The 16,725-nt window shown below is 41.5% G+C and overlaps 1 protein-coding gene across 5 annotated transcripts in view; it reads right to left on the bottom strand.

Annotated features, from left to right (window-relative positions):
* The window catches only part of CTDSPL (CTD small phosphatase like), a 74,309-nt gene extending 58,300 nt beyond the window's left edge, over positions 1–16,009 (bottom strand). For 2 of the 5 annotated variants that reach the window (XR_009154817.1, XM_058180116.1), the window contains exon 1: positions 14,966–16,007. Coding sequence is in view for 4 of the 5 variants with exons in the window: in XM_058180116.1 (XP_058036099.1) it covers positions 14,966–15,041 (76 nt within the window). In the remaining variant the exon portion in view is untranslated. Of the gene's footprint in view, positions 1–14,965 lie in introns of all 5 variants that reach the window. The other 3 variants (XM_058180118.1, XM_058180119.1, XM_058180115.1) reach the window with 3 other exon arrangements.
* Between the last annotated feature and the right edge of the window lie 716 nt (positions 16,010–16,725).

The raw sequence follows: 16,725 nt of genomic DNA, 5'->3' as shown, positions 1-16,725 counted from the left end.
TTAGAGTCAGAATGAAAGATACAAAAAATTCTAGGTCACCTTTTGGTCAACTAAGGAAAAATGAAACCTTTGAAAACGTAGCACCCATGATGTAAATTGCACGTAAAAGAATCTGATGGCATCTGGAAAAATGAAACAACACCACAGCCCTAAAGTTGTATGGAGATTTTTCAATCTATTGAAAGAGCTTTTTTTCCTTTCCAGAGTGCTGCTTTGCAGGTATTTATTCACAACACACTTTGTTCTGCAGCCTCACATTAATGAATACAAGATAATATCCACCGTATTTATGGTCTATCAAGGGCTGTAGTCTGGTATAATTGCACAAATGGAAACAATTTTGAAGGTTATGTGTGCTTTATCATTTGTGGAGATTGTGGAGGAATATTCTGCAGCTGCAATTCTGGGATAAATCATATACCATTGAAACTTTGGGGGTAGGGCTAGTTGTGAGGGAAGCTGTTATATTCATGTCTGTGTGCCAATCTAGTGCAGGTTAAAATTTAGCCTTCCCATCCACCAGTATCAAACCAGCCTCTCACTTTGATCAAGATGGAGAAACTACAGTATAAGACTGTCATGAATTTTCAGCTTACAAACGCTTTCTCCCTGATCCAAGTCAAAATCTCTCTCCTAATGTTGCAGAGCTAGTTCTACAACTTGAAAGACTTTCTCACAAGTATGGGATACAATACCAATAAACTGGAAAAAGCATTAATTCAGTTGCATATGGAAATCGTGTTCAATTTTCTATCAAAATGTCAATGTCCCATTAAGGGCAAAATGGTGTCACATACCAAATATCTAAGCAAGACTTTCATAAAGTCAAGAAGGGGAAAAAAAATATCTAATGCAGATTGTGTAGGATCAGACTTTTAGAGGTTTTGTGCATGTCTATGTGTGTGTAGATAGGTATTGTAGATAAGGCATTTAATATCTGTATTAATCAAACATATTACCCTGAAAAAGCCTGATTTCTTCTATTCTAGGAAGTTAAACAGCAGGATAAGCACCTGGATGGGAGATCAGCTTTGCTGGCTGGGAAATTCTGGGAGTTGAAGTCCTCCAGGCTTAAAGTTGCCAAGGTTGGAGACCCCTGCTATAGGTTGAGAGAGCCAGTTTGGTATAGTGGTTAAAGGCACCAGGCTAAAAACAGGGAGATTATGACTTTTAGTCCTGCCTTCTTGGGCACAGAGTCTGCTAAGTGACCTTGGGCCAGTCACTTTCTCTCAGCCCTAGGAAGGAAGCAACAGCAAACCATTTCCAAAAATCATTGCCAAGAAAACTGCAGAGTCTTGCCTCTGAGAATCAAGGCATGAATGAATGATGAAAGAAAGAAAATTAACCGAACATGGAAAGGCTCCGGAATGCAGTATGTATATGGGGACTCCAAGCCTTGCTATTCAAGACAGTTATGAATATATTATGAATGTAATAAATAAATAAAGTACCTTGTGGCAACACGCCAAACCTTCACAATGTTCGAACATTTTCAGCAAATGGAAAATTGATCAGGTAGAATGTACAGACTTTACGGTTTTGAATCAGCAATCGCACAACAGTTTCACAAATCACAATCAGGATATTCCATCGTGGGACACCACTCCCTCAGTGTTACCACTGAACTGAAGTCTATGTTATAGATAACAATCACAATTTTAAGCCTATCCCTTCATCACCAATCATGCTAAATATTAAATAATTATAACACTTTCACAATTACTTTACGCACCAACTATATTCACAGGTGTTATGATTACTGCCGATATTATCTAAACATTTAAATGCTTGGAAACCCTACTATTCTATACAATGAAAGCAAGCAGGAGTACAGTCTATGTTATTGCACAACTGTAAGATCACATATAAATGTACACAAAGCAGAGTGATTTATGTGTATTTCCACAATAATCCGAGCAGCCTCCGGCATTAATTAAATAGAATTGTCTGTTCCCATCATCTTCCTGGAGAAGACCTACTTTTGAAGATATTATCAGATTTGGCTATTACGCCATTAGATTGAGATTAAAACTGTTTTTAGGTAATACTCTGCCTATATATGCCTACAGTTGTGTCATGATACTCAACTGCTTTGAAACTCATCGAATTTGGTACTCAATGCATTTTGACACTAAATTTTGTCCCGGTACTCATTGTATGTTTGGTGCTCAATGCACAAGCTAGAACTTGTTGTCGACTGCCTTGTGACTCACTACATAATAAGTACATTTCTTTGGTACTCATCATTTTTAGTACCCATCGTGCCACCCAGAACCAATTAATGTGTACCAAGGTGCCACTGTATTTATACAAAGCTCACCTTCAGAACACAGAGTTTGCAGAGAAAGGGACATTGAGATTTTTCAGATTGCCTGAGTAATTTGAACTTTGCTGCTGGACATACATTTCTCATTTTGAAACTGAGCATGATGTTTTGAGATGCTGCACTTGTCCTAAATTGAACTAAAATAGTCGAATGTGCCCAAACTCAACCAAGTTTAACGTGAGGTTAGCTCCAATTAAAACCTTTTCCACATTAGACATACTTCGATTGATTTAGATTTATTTATTTTTTTAAATGCATAATTATTGGCTTTGGGTTAAAATCTCTTTGAGACTGAGGGAAATATATTTACTTATTGAGCCACTGATATTTTATTAGAAACATTATTGGATGCACACACTTCTTTTTCTACTTAACATAACAAACATAACGTAACGTAACGTAACGTAACGTAACATAATAACAGAGTTGGAAAGGATCTTGGAGGTCTTCTAGTTCAACTCCCTGCTGAGGCAGGAAACTCTACACCATTTCAGACAAATGGCTATCCAACATTTTCTTAAAAATTTCCAGTATTGGTGCATTCACAATTTCTGCAGGCAAGTTGTTCCACTTATTGATTGTTCTAACTGTCAGGAAGTTTCTCCTTAGTTCTAAGTTGCTTCTTTCCTTGATCAGTTTCCACCTGTTGCTTCTTGTTCTACCCTCAGGTGCTTTGGAGAATAGTTTGATTCCCTCTTCCTTGTGGGAACCCCTGAGATATTGGAAGACTGCTATCATGTCTCCCCTACTCCTTCTTTTCATTAAACTAGACATACCGAGTTCCTGCAACCGTTCTTCATAACTTAAGAATCATGTAATAAATAATTTAATGATTACTATAGTGGTAGCATTTCTGCACAAGATGATATACCTGCAATTTCAGTGTAGTTGAACATGTATACAGAAAGACTCTCAATATGATTAAGCTGCGTTTGAGTCAGACTTTTAAACTTACCTAGTCCATTCATTGTGGTTGCTTTAAATCAATTCCATTCAGTTATAGTTCCTGTGGGACAATTTTGCCATTGCATGAAGGAGCAACTCCTTCTACTAGGGATGAGAACCACACAGCTATCTAAAACATAGCTTGTGCATTGTACGTATTATTTGCTCAAAAAGAAACAGAAATACTAATTCAGAATTCAAGCTGCAGAGAACAGAACATTTGCCAACATTAAGCAAGAACACCAACAGTTAGGCAAGTATTAGATACAGCAAAAGTAGCCACAATTCATCAAGAAACTTAGAAATTACTATCGGAACTAATAATGAACAAAGACTAATATTTTAAAGACTTGTGGTCATTTCATGCAATCTGATAAACTGCTCTCATGAGGCAGAAGGTTCAGAGAAATACATACTGCTCAATACTGTAAATTGAAGGGTTTTTTTAGTATTTATTTATTTATATCCATGCATGCTTACTTTTCTTCTGCCATGTTTTCATCATACACTAAATAAATAAATATTGTTGTAAATAATGAAGGTAGTAAGTGTACCCAATCCTCTTTCCTTCTCCTTATTTTCCCTACAACAACCCTGTGTGATGAATTGGGCTGAGAGCAGGGGTGAAATGCTCCCGGTTGGGACCGGATCGCCCGACCAATTAGCAATGGCAGCGGGTGGTTCGGAGAACTGGTAGCAAAAATCCCTGCCCTACTTCCCCATGCCCAGCTAAGGTGCACGACCATCAGAGGGTTTTTTTTTTTTTAACTTTTAAAAGCATTTTTTCTTCGGCCAAAGAGGTTGTAGAAAAAATGCTTTTAAAAGTTTTTTTAAAAGTTGGCCATGCCCACCCAGTCACATTACACCCCCCCCACCAAGCCACACCCACAGAACCGGTAGTAACAAATTTTACATTTCAGCCCTGGCTGAGAGGGAGTGACTGACCCAAAGCCACCAAGTTGGCATTTGTGCCTAAGACACGACTAGAACTCACCACCTCCTGGTAATTGCCCTAATCACTAGACCAAACTAGTTGTATCTCTGAGTCAAGAGCAACTCTTGGTGACTTTACAGATATATTCACGTACGCTTAACAATACAGAAAGAACTTTCCATTGCCGACTTTTGGGATTTTAAAACTGTTTCAATCTATCCCTAGAATTTCCTGTTACTCTCCTACCCAAATAGAGGTAGTCCTCGATTTATAACAGTTTGTTTAGTGACCATTCCACTGACTCCTACTTAAGACAGTTGCAGTATCCCAGGGTCATGTGGTCTCCTTTTGCAATGATCTGACAGGCAAAGTCATTGGGGAAGCCAGTTTCATTTAACAACTGTGTTACTAATTTAACAACTGCAGTATTCACTTAACAAATGTGGCAAGAAAGGTCGTAAAATGGGGCAAAACTCATTTAACAACTGTCTCACTTAAGAACAGAAACGTTGGGGCCAATTGTGGTCATAAGTGGAGGATACCTGTACCACTTCTTATTTACACCAAATCTGTACTACAGGTAGTCCTCGACTTACCATCACAACTGGGCCCAAAATTTCCATTGCTAAGCAAGGCAATTAACTGAGTTTTGCCTCATTTTGTAATCTTTCTTGCCAGTTGTTGAGAATGACTGCAGCTGTTAAGTTAGTAACACGGTTAAATGAATCTCCTTCCCCATTGACTCCCCATTGATTATGATTATGTGACACCCCCACCCCCACGTTGCAGCCGTCATAAATACGAGGCAATTGCCAAGTGTCTGAATTCTAATCACCTGACCATGGGGATGCTGCAATGATCCTTAGGTGTGAAAAATTGTCATCAGTTACTGTTGCAACTTCAAACGGTCACTAAAAGAATGGTTGTTAAGGTGAGGACTACCTGTATAGCATCCAAACAATTTTTGCTTCTGATAACAATCTCTACTTCTTGACCTCAGCAGGAGTGTTTTTCGCTATAAAGTCTCACAGACTTTTGCCCTCTATAAAGGCACAGTACGGTTCATCGCTACCCATAAAAATGTTAAGGGGTGGGGGGGGAAACAACAGGAAAAAACAACAGAAAAGAAATCTGTACTTATTTTATTTCTAAAATAAAAAGCGCAGGTAACTGGGAAGAGCAAATTAAGTCTTACAATATGTCTTGTAAATCATTACTTTATATGCTGGTATGTGATGAATTATCACCATGTTTGTTAAATGGAGAAACTATTAGAGAGAGAGTGAGAGAGAGCAGTGTTTAGTGGAAAATATACAACTTGCAAGCTTAAAATAAGAGATCTGGAGTCATTTTTTTTTCAAGAAAATAGTTAGCAATATCATCTTAAAAACATTTTGCCTAGAGATTCTGTCCTGAATGATGACCTGGGACTGTCCACCAATATTGTTTCTGCTTCATTCCAGGAAAAATCTTGAAACACAGATACCTAAATAAAGAAAATAGATTTTTATCCTTCAGATTCAGCTCCTGAAATTTAAGTTTTTCCTGGATGTACAGGAGGCTAATTCTTGCTGCAGAGGGCAAAGGACCTTCCTTTCAAGCTATGTTGGCGTTAGCCTTCATTCTTCTTCTCCAAAACACACACACACAAAAAAGGAAATTAGAGTGTGTAGCCTATAGTCATTTAACTACACTGTAGCACAGGGAAAACACTATCAGACTCTTTCCTAGGAGATTGAAAGGAAAGCAGATAATCAATATGGTCAGGAGATCTAGAGGCATCTCCTGCTGGGCTTATATTACATTCTGCTGCTGTGTATACAGTAAGCCTAAAGTATTTCTCAGTGCCATTTAATCCATTTCACACTCTTGAAAAAGTGGCATAACCAGATGAAAAAGATGCGAAAGACGCTGGAAAATGCAAAAGACCAAAGAAACCACACTTTCTTTTTCCCAAAACAAGCCAAATACTGTGGCAAATATATAGAAAATGAGGTAAGAATATTCTTAAATTCATTAAACAGGTAATAAATGTTCTTGAGTACAGGTAGCCCTTAAATTTCAATGGCAACTGGGATTGGAATTTCCATCACTAAGCGATGCAATCATAATAGAGTGGCAATTCCTGCAGTCCCAACTGCCATTGTTAACAAATCTCACTGTTGTCAAGTGAGGCAACTTCCTGCCAGCTTACCGTAACCGGTGGTAAGTGGGGGAGCCAACAAGTCCCAGGGTGGCAGATAGGTAAATGGCTGCTGCTGACTGGAGCAATGAGTGATGAGATATGCAGGGGAGGCATTATAAGAGTAAAAGGGCACAGCACAGATTGGAAAGGGTATGGGTGCGCTGGAGTGCAACGCAGATTGAAGAGGATGTGTGAACACAGAGGGACTGGGGGGAGGGCAGCAGGTAGACTTATCCTAGCAACTTGTGGTCATCATCTATTTTCTGGAGAAGCCAATAGGGAAGATTGCAAATGGTGATCGTGTGATCACAGGGCACTGCAACTGATCATAAATGTGTACAGGCTGCAAAGGGCTCAGATCGTGACCACACGACTTGCGGGGAGGGGGGGATTCCTGGGACAACGAGAACTCAGGGCCGGTTGTAACCACCATTTGACAGTGCTGTCGTAACTTTGAATGATTTGCTAAATGAATGGCCATGGGTCAAAGACTACCTGAACTTAACTGTTCTTAGCAAGAATTCTTCATCTTTTAAGATGGAAACCCATCAAAAAACAAAAACAAAAAACAGTACTGCTGGCTACCTTTCCTCCTTCAGTATTAGTCCTGATGAGTAGCACCTGCCACTGGCTGAGAAGCAGTAGTTGTTAACCCAACCACATAAAAGTACACCGTCCAAATTATAGCTTTAGAAGTTACCCCTTGCACAATCGAGGCCGGGAAAACAACCATCCATTTCTCCAGTAGCTTTGGCTGGTTATTTCAGGATTAAAAAAAAGGAAAGACTTCACCAGATTTTACCTACCAAATTAGATGCCTAAGGCAGAAGTTGAAAGCAAGGAAACAACACAATTTCCCCATCCTTTAATCTGTAAAGGAGAGAGGTCAGAGTGCCACCACTTGTTAAATGCCTGGGAACAACAATTCATGGTCTATTAAGCATCTTTTAACTTGCTTCCTTGTATTTCTGAGCATACTGGTGCATAAAAGGATTCTAAAACTTTATTCCACATGCTTTCAAAATCAGGCTTATAAACGAAAAAAAAAGAAAAGAAACCATACATATGCAGAGCATAAATCTACAAGGCTATTGATAGGAAAGATGACTGAGGAGAATTTGAAGACCTCAATAGCATTGCTTCGTAAGTTCCATCTATTGTAAATATTTCCATGTCACTGCTGCTATACAATAATCCAGTGCCACTGAATTAACTGTATTTAGCTTATATCCACCTAATTGTATCCTCTCAGCTACTACATATGGATTATATACCGTGTTTTCCCGAAAATAAGACCCTGTGTTATATATTTTTTGAACCCTGAAATAAGCGCTTGGCCTTATTTTCAGGGAGGTCTTATTATTTCTGGGCGTGTGGAGCCAGATGGGGCTCCACTTGCCATCTTACCTGATTTCCAGCTCTGCCTTTAAATATTTTCAGGGAGGGCTTATTTTTGAGGGGAATCTTTCTTAGCGCCTGCACTCAAAAGCCCAGTTGGGCTTATTATTAGAGGATGTCTTATTTTTTGGGAAACATGATAATATCAACATGCCAACCAAAAAACAGGCTAGGCTTAAAGTCCTAGCACCCAATCACTCTTCAAAGCACTTAATTATAGCAACATGAATCTGGAAGGAAATTATGATTAAGCATGTTTGAAGTTCAGGATGAATTACAAATATTAATCTAAAATGACTGTTACTAGAAGAAAAATGCCTTTTCACTAATTTTACCATTAACCAGAATCATTACTTTTACTGAACGGAAACCACAAGCATTGTTCCAATGAAGAATAAAAATGACCTCAACTTGCATTACTGTATTAGAAGTCCATTATACAAACGTTAATAAAGTCAGGTTAGAGAAAAATTCTACATAAATTTGGTTACAATTTTTTAAACATTTCAACACTTCCATTTATCTTACAATATTTATGGTTTTTCCCCCCAAGTCAACGCTACAAAAATTATTTACTTAGACAGCCACTCAGCTTACCTGCATATTAACTCCAGGCAGGTCACAAAACAACACAAAGGAACATCTACACCCCCATTAATATATTTGTAGCTGAGGAGGAATTGTGAGATCCTTGATGCAACCATTTCAAGAAAACAACCAAGGTCAGAGAGCACCAGGGATCCCACCATAATATAGGTAGTTCCCAACTTACAACCACAATTTGGGACCAGAATTTCTGTTATTAAACAAGGCAGTTGTTAAGTAAATTGCCCTTGTTTTTATGACCTTTTTTTGCCACACTTGTTAAGCAAGCCACTGCAGATGTTAAGTGAATTGTGGGTTTGTTAAATGAATCCAGCTTCTCCCATTGACTATTATTTATTATTATTTATTTTATTTTTTACATTTATATCCCGCCCTTCTCCGAAGACTCAGGGCGGCTTACAGTGTATAAGGCAATAGTCTCATTCTATTTGTATATTTACAAAGTCAACTTATTGCCCCCCCAACAATCTGAGTCCTCATTTTACCTACCTTATAAAGGATGGAAGGCTGAGTCAACCTTGGGCTGGGCTTGAACCTGCAGTAATTGCAGGCTATTGTGTTCTAATAACAGGCTCCTTACAGCCTGAGCTATTCCGGCCCTTCCAATGCTTGTTGGAAGCCAGCCGAGGTGGTTACAAATGGTGATCACATGAGCCGGGACAATGCAACTGTCATAAATATGTGCCAGTTGCCAAATGCTCATATCTAGATCAGGTGACCAAGGGGATGCTGCAACAATTGTTAGGTGTGAAAACAGGTTTTAAGTCACACATGCTGTACTAACTTTGAACAGTCACTAAAGGAATGATTGTTAGGTCGAGGACTACTTGAACTATAACGATTCCTTACACCAACATTCAATTTGAAGGTTAGGAGCCACTCAGATATCTGAGACAAATATCTGTTTGACCAGCAGCATCAAAATATCCCAAATGCAATTTATTAGTACTTCCTTGTTTGTGGGAAATTACACAAATTACACTTGACCTTAAACATTCCTTCTTTTTGTCTTTGTATGCTTGACTACCCCCAAAAATCAAACAATTACAATTTATCCTTATACAGCTGTTTAGAGATCATCCCTTTCAAATAAAATGCAGGTAAGATCAACATAGGTAGAGGATTTATATACTGCTAGGCTGCATTTTTATACTGAACAAATTATAATACATAGTTTGGAGCCACTGAATTTCATTGCAAAACCATGTAAATATAAAGTAGCAAAGAACCAGAAAATGCATACAAAACTTTATTTTATTTTTTAGTAGATTGCAACCTCTTGTTTATTGAAGAAAAGATTCCTGTGGTTACAAAATAGTTTCTGTGGAATTGACTAGATTAATGAAAAAAATAAAAATAATATTGTTTTAGCTATATATTTTGATCTTGGCAATGCACCAATTCAGATAAAGGATGGAATCTCTGTTGTTTCACTTTGTGGGCCATTGCTTCTCAACTGAAAACTAGTTGCCAAAGAAACATTTACAAAGATAAGGCTTCTTCAGGGAGCACCAGACCAGTTTGTCCAACTTGCTCTGATGGTCCATATAACTTTCTCTATTTGAACGCCCACCAAGTAAGCCAGGACCTTGCTTACCAACCGCTCATTCAATAACCATTTATAGTTGCGACAGTGCTGAAGGAGTGGCACTTCAATCTTTGAAGTTCTGGCTGTCACATGAGTATAATCTGGGTGCTTGCAACTGGCTCACACTTATGACAGATCAAGTGTCTCGCAGTTACGTGATCATCATTTGCCACTTTCCCTGCCAGCTTCCTCAGAAGCAAAGTCATTGGGGAAAAAGGCAGAGAAAGTCGCAGTTGCTCTGATAAATCATCCTTGCCTTCCTTGTTCCTCCCCCCGCCCCCCCCAGGCCTTTCTGGGTTATGCTGCACCATCTAATCTGTGATCTTTCTGTACAGGTAGTTCTCGATTTACAACAGTTCATTTAGAAGACTATTCAAAATTACAATGGCATCAAAAAAAGTGACTTATGACTGTTTTTCAGTTAACGATCTTTCCAGCATCCCCATGATCACAATTCAGATGTTTGGCAACTGGTTCATTCATATTTAACTGGTTCATATTTTGACCATCTGTGTCTCTGTGTCATGTGATCCCCTTTTGTGACCTTCTAACAAAGCCAGATTCACTTATCAACCAGATTATTATCGATTACGATTTACTTAGCGACTGAAGCAAGAAAGGTCATACAATCAGGCAAAATTCACTTAACGAATGTCCTCACTTTGCAGCAGAAATTTTGGGCTCAATTGTGGTTTTAAGTCGAGGATTACCTGTATTTATGTGTGGCTTGTACATGCCTTCTAAACCTCTCCCAGCCTTCTTCAATTCATGGTCTCCTCCGGCTACCTCCTGCAGCATCCCCACACCCCTTTCCTTCCAATACTTTTTGCTTAATGACTTGCAGTAGAATTACAATGGCAACAAGGGATGGTTAATGCTAAGTGATACAGTCGAATGATGTTGTGCTTTCTGACTGCAATGCTTAACGACAGCAATCCTAATGCCAACTACTGTCATACCCCGAGGACTACCTTTATCAGATTATGATCATGCTGTCTGGGGAGGGCAAAACTTTTGTTCTAACATCCTTAGACAACATCTGGTTGGAGAAAGCTGGGCTAATGTCCTCAGTTAGATTTGGGGAAAATCACATTCAGATCTTCATTTACTGATAAAATTCATAGTCTCCTGTTTTAGTAAGCCCCCTCAGAGCCATTATGAGCAAATATTTGTTGCATTTTGCCCCATTTTATGACCTTTCTTGCCATGGTTGTTAAGTGAATCATTGCACTTGTTAAAATAGTAAGAGTTATTAAGTGAATCTGGCTTCCCTATTGACTTTGCTTATCAGGAGGTTGCAAAAAGGGTTCATATGACCCTGGGACACTGCAACCGTCATAAATATTACTCAGTTGCCAAGCACCTGAATTTTGATCACATGTCAATGGGGATACTGTAATGATTGTAAGTGTGAAAATGGTGGTAAACACCACTTTTTTCAGTGATGTTGTAACTTCGAATGGTCGCAAAACAAACTGTTGTAAGTCGAGGACTATATGTGTAACACATTTAAAAAACAGCAAAGAAATAAGGTCCCTAATGTTTATTCTGTAACCCCTTATATCTTGAGGACATTAACAGTGTTTCCTCAGCCAACCCATTTTCTGGGATCAGACAGAGGTAGATTTGTATATTATCTTACTCTGCTGTATTGAAAAAAGTAATAAAGCCTTTCCCTTTCCAAACTGCAACACAAGTGAGAATTCTGGAAGAATTTCCTATGCAGTTGGCATCTTGCCCACCAAAGGACATGGGCATTCCCAACTTAACCGTGCAAGTGCATTTCACCATGAGCACCAGAATGGGCATTATAATTTAGCCTAACCTCCCAACCACTACATCCTAGGTTAAGAGAAGGCCCTTCAAGCTAAGGTATGCAGTGAGGGCAGCTGGCTCAAATTTTATAGGAGAGGGGGTTACAAGAGAAGATTATCATACCAGTTCCAGAGTAATAGCTAAATTTTATTATTGTTTTCTAGTAAAGCAGGCCAGGGAAAAAAACCCGTTTTTTCATGGGCTGGCATATTACTGTACCTAGAAATGACTACAAACCAACTCAAAACCTATGATACTCACGTGAAAATAAACTCTGACAAACAAAATGGGATTTGAATACACTAGAGCCGTGATGGTGAACTATGGCACACGTGCCACAGGTGGCACTCGAGCCATATCTGTGGGCAAGAGTGTTGCCCTAGCTCAGCTCCAGCGTCTATGTGCACGCTGGCCAGCTGATTTTCGGGCTGTCCGGGCCCACCAGAAGATAGGAAAAGGGCTGTTTCCGGCCTCCGGAGGGGTGGGGAAGGCCATTTTCACCCTCCCCAAGCTCCAAAAAGCATCTGGAGCCGGGGGAGAGCGAAAAACGGGCCCACTGTGCCATCGTGTAACAAAAGTGGGAGGAGCATGGGGTGTGTGTGCACTCATGCATGGGGGAGAGGGGTGCATTGAATTATGGGTGTGGTCACGCAGCCCCCCCTGCGCTTCCCACTTTTGGCACGCAGTGGCAAAAAGGTTACCCATCACTGCACTAGAGGAAAAAAGAAGGATCTGAGAACCCAAATATCTGTTTAACCAAAATATCTCAAATTCTGGACCCCAAACAAGGCAAGGGTCCTGTTCTTTGAACTGAGACTGATTCCTTGTCTCCTTACAGACACATCGTTTTCCTGGCATATTATGGGAAAGATTAGGTACTGCCTTTGAGTTTTTTTTTATTTCCCAGTTTAGCAAATAGCCTAGTTATTTCCCATTGAAATCTAACTAAGCCCAAAGGTGCTTAGCTTCCAAGCCCATCAACTTCAGCCATGTAATGACACTAGCAGTGATCTCCAGAGTTATTTATTTATGTTTCATATTTATTGTAATGCAAACACAATCGTAGTTAATCAAACCAAAGGTTAATGTCTCATCTTGTAAACCTGTAAACATGTAACTGTCTTATATGCCTGTGGGCATGTGGAAAGATACAAAATAAAGAAACTTTTAAGCATAAGAATATGCTTTCTTCCCCCCCCCCCCGCTTCACTCTCCCCCCCCCCTTCTCTCTCTGTCTCTTTCTCACACACACACACATATCCAAAATCATATATCCAGTATCAGGAGCTGAAAGATGACCTCTTCTCTAATTCCTCAATAACTTTACAGTTAAATCCTCATCAACAGTTGACAGTTTCATCTAAGTTGGTTTTGGTGTCTTTTTTAAAATGTAAACCCAATAGTGATCCATGGCACTCACCCCAATTTATTAACTATAGTTTAGAAATCAAGAGCAAACTCTCTAATTTTAATCATGAAAGCTGTTTTCTAATCAAGTATCAATTAAAAGAGAATTGTAGTTAATAATCATATTTAGGGCAACTGTTAACCTTTTTTTTTGTTCAGGAACAGCGTTTTTGAGAGAGGGGAGGGAACTTCCATTTCAGTCATGAATTTAAAAAGGTTAAAGAATATTACAATCTGAGCCACTGGTATACAAAAGCTTTATCTCCAAAATGATAACTATTTTGTATTTCTATTTCTCATAAAATATCCTACTATGAAAATAGCCAATAATTTCTCAAGTTTGTGAACTTACCATTTTACATTGTTACATCTGGAATTATATACTAAATGCAGTAACACTTCACCATATATGTTTTATATATAGGTAATCAGATTTCCACATATAAGTACCACAAATAAGATTTTAAAAAATCAGGATCTCAAAATATTCCTTGCATATGGGAGAGATTGAGAGAAGGAACCACAACTATTTAAAAAAATTAAATTCCAGTAAGCTATAGATAAATTTAAACCTGCAGCAAAAAGTATCTTTTCCATTATTTACACTATCAGCAGATATGGTAATTAGAAGGAAAAATCACAGAATTAAAGAGCAGAGAAACCAGAAAAATAAAATGTAGAATTCCAATCCCCTGCAGGATGCTCCAGCCTTCACCAGAATATTACTGGCTATTAACCTGTACAATCCCAGATCAAACAAGTACAGAACTGGAACAGTTATACAGCACACTAAGCACAGCTCTAAAACTCAGTAAATACTTCTTTTGTATAAGGAAAAAAAAACATTTTTAGCCTTGGGATTATTTTAATTTTTTTTTTCAGGTAACTGCACATACAAAGCTGATTTTTCTCATCTCTTTATTTTTTTCCAAGGCCCCTATTCTCATAATATATCTACACAGCTAAATCAATTGCAATACATTTCATATTTTAAAGGTTTAGGACAGTCCTCATTTCTAAAGTTTTGCTCCGAAGTCTTAATCCATGCCTTCCATCTGTTTAAGGGGGAAAAAAAAACATTAAAATAGCCTGTCCAGGTTTCCCACCAGAGGGAGGCTGCAAAGCACTTTCTATTTATTTTGGGATGAGATCTTAAAACAGCATGCGTATGGACCCGTTCTTGTTTTGCCCGTGTCTTTTTTGGATGTCAGATCCCCCCCTCTGTTCTTCAATGACAGATTTGGCATGTACCCTAAACAAAATGTCTCCATTCCCGACCCCCATTTTGAAGGGATCCTTAAAAACTGCCTCTCCCACCGAAACCCCAAATATCCCACACACACACGCGCACGCGGCCTCACGCACATATCCACACACATATACATGGCAAGATTTCAAAAGTCATCCTAATAAGCTCAATGAAGGTCTGGTCTGCTTGGCCAGAGCCTGGGGTTTAAAGCCCCGGCTAGCCAAGCAGAAGCAAGCAAGCCAGCTTACCAGAGTTGTACTTCAGCCTACAAAGGAGTTGAGACAAACACAGGCGGAAAAAGCACTTCATTATTATTATTATTTGTTTCAAGAGCTCTGTTTAATTAATTCATCTGTTAGGGATGCAAACCATTATTCCCACATAGTCCGCTTTCACCACTAACCAACCAACCACCCTTACACAAAACCCAACCCAACCCAACCCAACCCAACCAGGATGGTTGGTGGCTTGATCACGGTTTAAGGTGACCCACCGAGAAACCAACTTCTCACCTTTATCCTGAGAGCAAGACAGGATTTCTTCTTCTTTGGGGTTAGTCACCTGGGTGATAATGGACGGGTTGTCCATGGAAACTGAGTGCGCTTTTTTTTTTCTTTTTCACCTGGCTATTTCCCTCCCAGAGGCAGCTTTGGTGGGCACTTTTTAATTAAGCTTTCCTTTTAGGAAGCCGAGAGGCGGATTTATAAATGGGGCGAGGGTGGTGGTGGGGGGAGAGCCGAAGGGGAGGGGGCAAAAAAACCACTCCTCCAAAACGAAGCCGAAGCAAGCCACCCCCCCAAAAAAGGGGGCGAGGGCGGGAAGGAGGGGGTGGAGTAGCCACAAACACACACCGGTTCTCTCTTCGGACCGGCCTTCGCGGGCGGAGGGAGTCCAAAAAAAACCAAAAACACGCCCCTCCCCGCAGGGGGGAAAAAATTTAAAAAGGGGAGGGGTTTCTGAAATTGGGCCCCCCTCCCCGAGGCGAAAGGAGCGGCTAAAGGAGCAAAAACGGCCGCGTTGACAGGGCAGGTCGGCGGAGCATCTCCCTTCGTCTCCCGCGGCCCAGCAGAGGAGGAGCTGCCGCCGCCGCCCCCTCCCCAGTTACGGCTGGCCTCGGACCCCGGCGCGGCTTGGGGAAAGGCGGGCGACCCCCGGGCAGCCCCCGGGCGCTTTCATGGCACCGTCAGGCGGCTTGGATGGCCGGGAGGAGGAGGAGGAGGAGGAAGCGGCCCCCTCACGTGCCGCCCCCCATTACCTCATCCCGCCCCCGCCGGCTCTTCCCCGCGCCTGAGGGCGGCCGCCTCCGTCGCCGCTGCGCCACAGCCGCCCTCAGCGCCCCGGATGCTCCGCCCGCCGTCCGCCCCGCGGCCCCGACCAGGTGGAAGGGAACGGCAAGGACCCCACCGCCGTCGCCGCCGCCTCTACCGCCGCCTCAGGCATCACCAGGGAGGCGGGAAGCCGCGCGGCGCCTGCTCACTCGGCCGCCTCACAGCAGCCAGCCGGCCCCGGCGGACCAGTAAACAACGGGGCGGGGCCGCTCCGCCGCCATCTGTCAATCCAGCCGAGGGCGGGGCTCGCCCGCCGCGATCAGTCAATCCGGAGGGAGGGAGGGGGCGGGGCCTGCCCGCCTGGCCCTGTCAGAGAGGAGGGAGGGACAGCGCGCGGCCTGTCTATCTACACACACTGTCAATCCAGCCGATCAAGGGCTTTCTCCGCCGCGGTTTGTATCCATCCAATAGAAGAAGGAAAGCGAAGGGAGGGAGGGATTTCTCCCGCCGCGGCTGTCAATCCCAGAGGCTGGAAGGAGGACCTCGAAGAAGGGGCGGAGTTTCTCCTTCCCTTCCCCCCCAATCGCACCCAGGGAAGACTCTCCGCAGAGAGGGCGGGGTTTTCCCCGCCGCGGCCTGCCAATCCGGTGGAGGGGGCGGAGTAAGGGACGGGCTGACCAGCTTTAGGGGGCGGGGTCTGGCTGGCAGCGGTGGAGAAAGGCGGGGAAGGAAAAACCAGTGATTCGTTTAATGACTGTGGCACAAAAGGTCGTAAAATAGGGCAAAACTCACTTTACAAATGTCTCACAGCAGTGTTGGGCTCCGTTGTGGTTGTAAGAAGGGGATGCTTCTCTTTAGCTAGCTTGTGGAAAGACCCAAGTAGTCCTCAACTTACAGCCGTTCATTTAGCAACCGTTCGAAGTCAAAACAGCACTGAGAAAAGCACCCAGGGCTGTTTTTCATACAACTGTTGCAGCATTCCCATGGTCACGGGATCAAAATTC

Source organism: Ahaetulla prasina, chromosome 4, assembly GCF_028640845.1.
Source record: "Ahaetulla prasina isolate Xishuangbanna chromosome 4, ASM2864084v1, whole genome shotgun sequence".
NCBI lineage: Eukaryota > Metazoa > Chordata > Lepidosauria > Squamata > Colubridae > Ahaetulla > Ahaetulla prasina.
The sequence above is the reverse complement of the archived record's forward strand: the minus strand, read 5'-3'. Positions and strand labels throughout refer to the sequence as shown.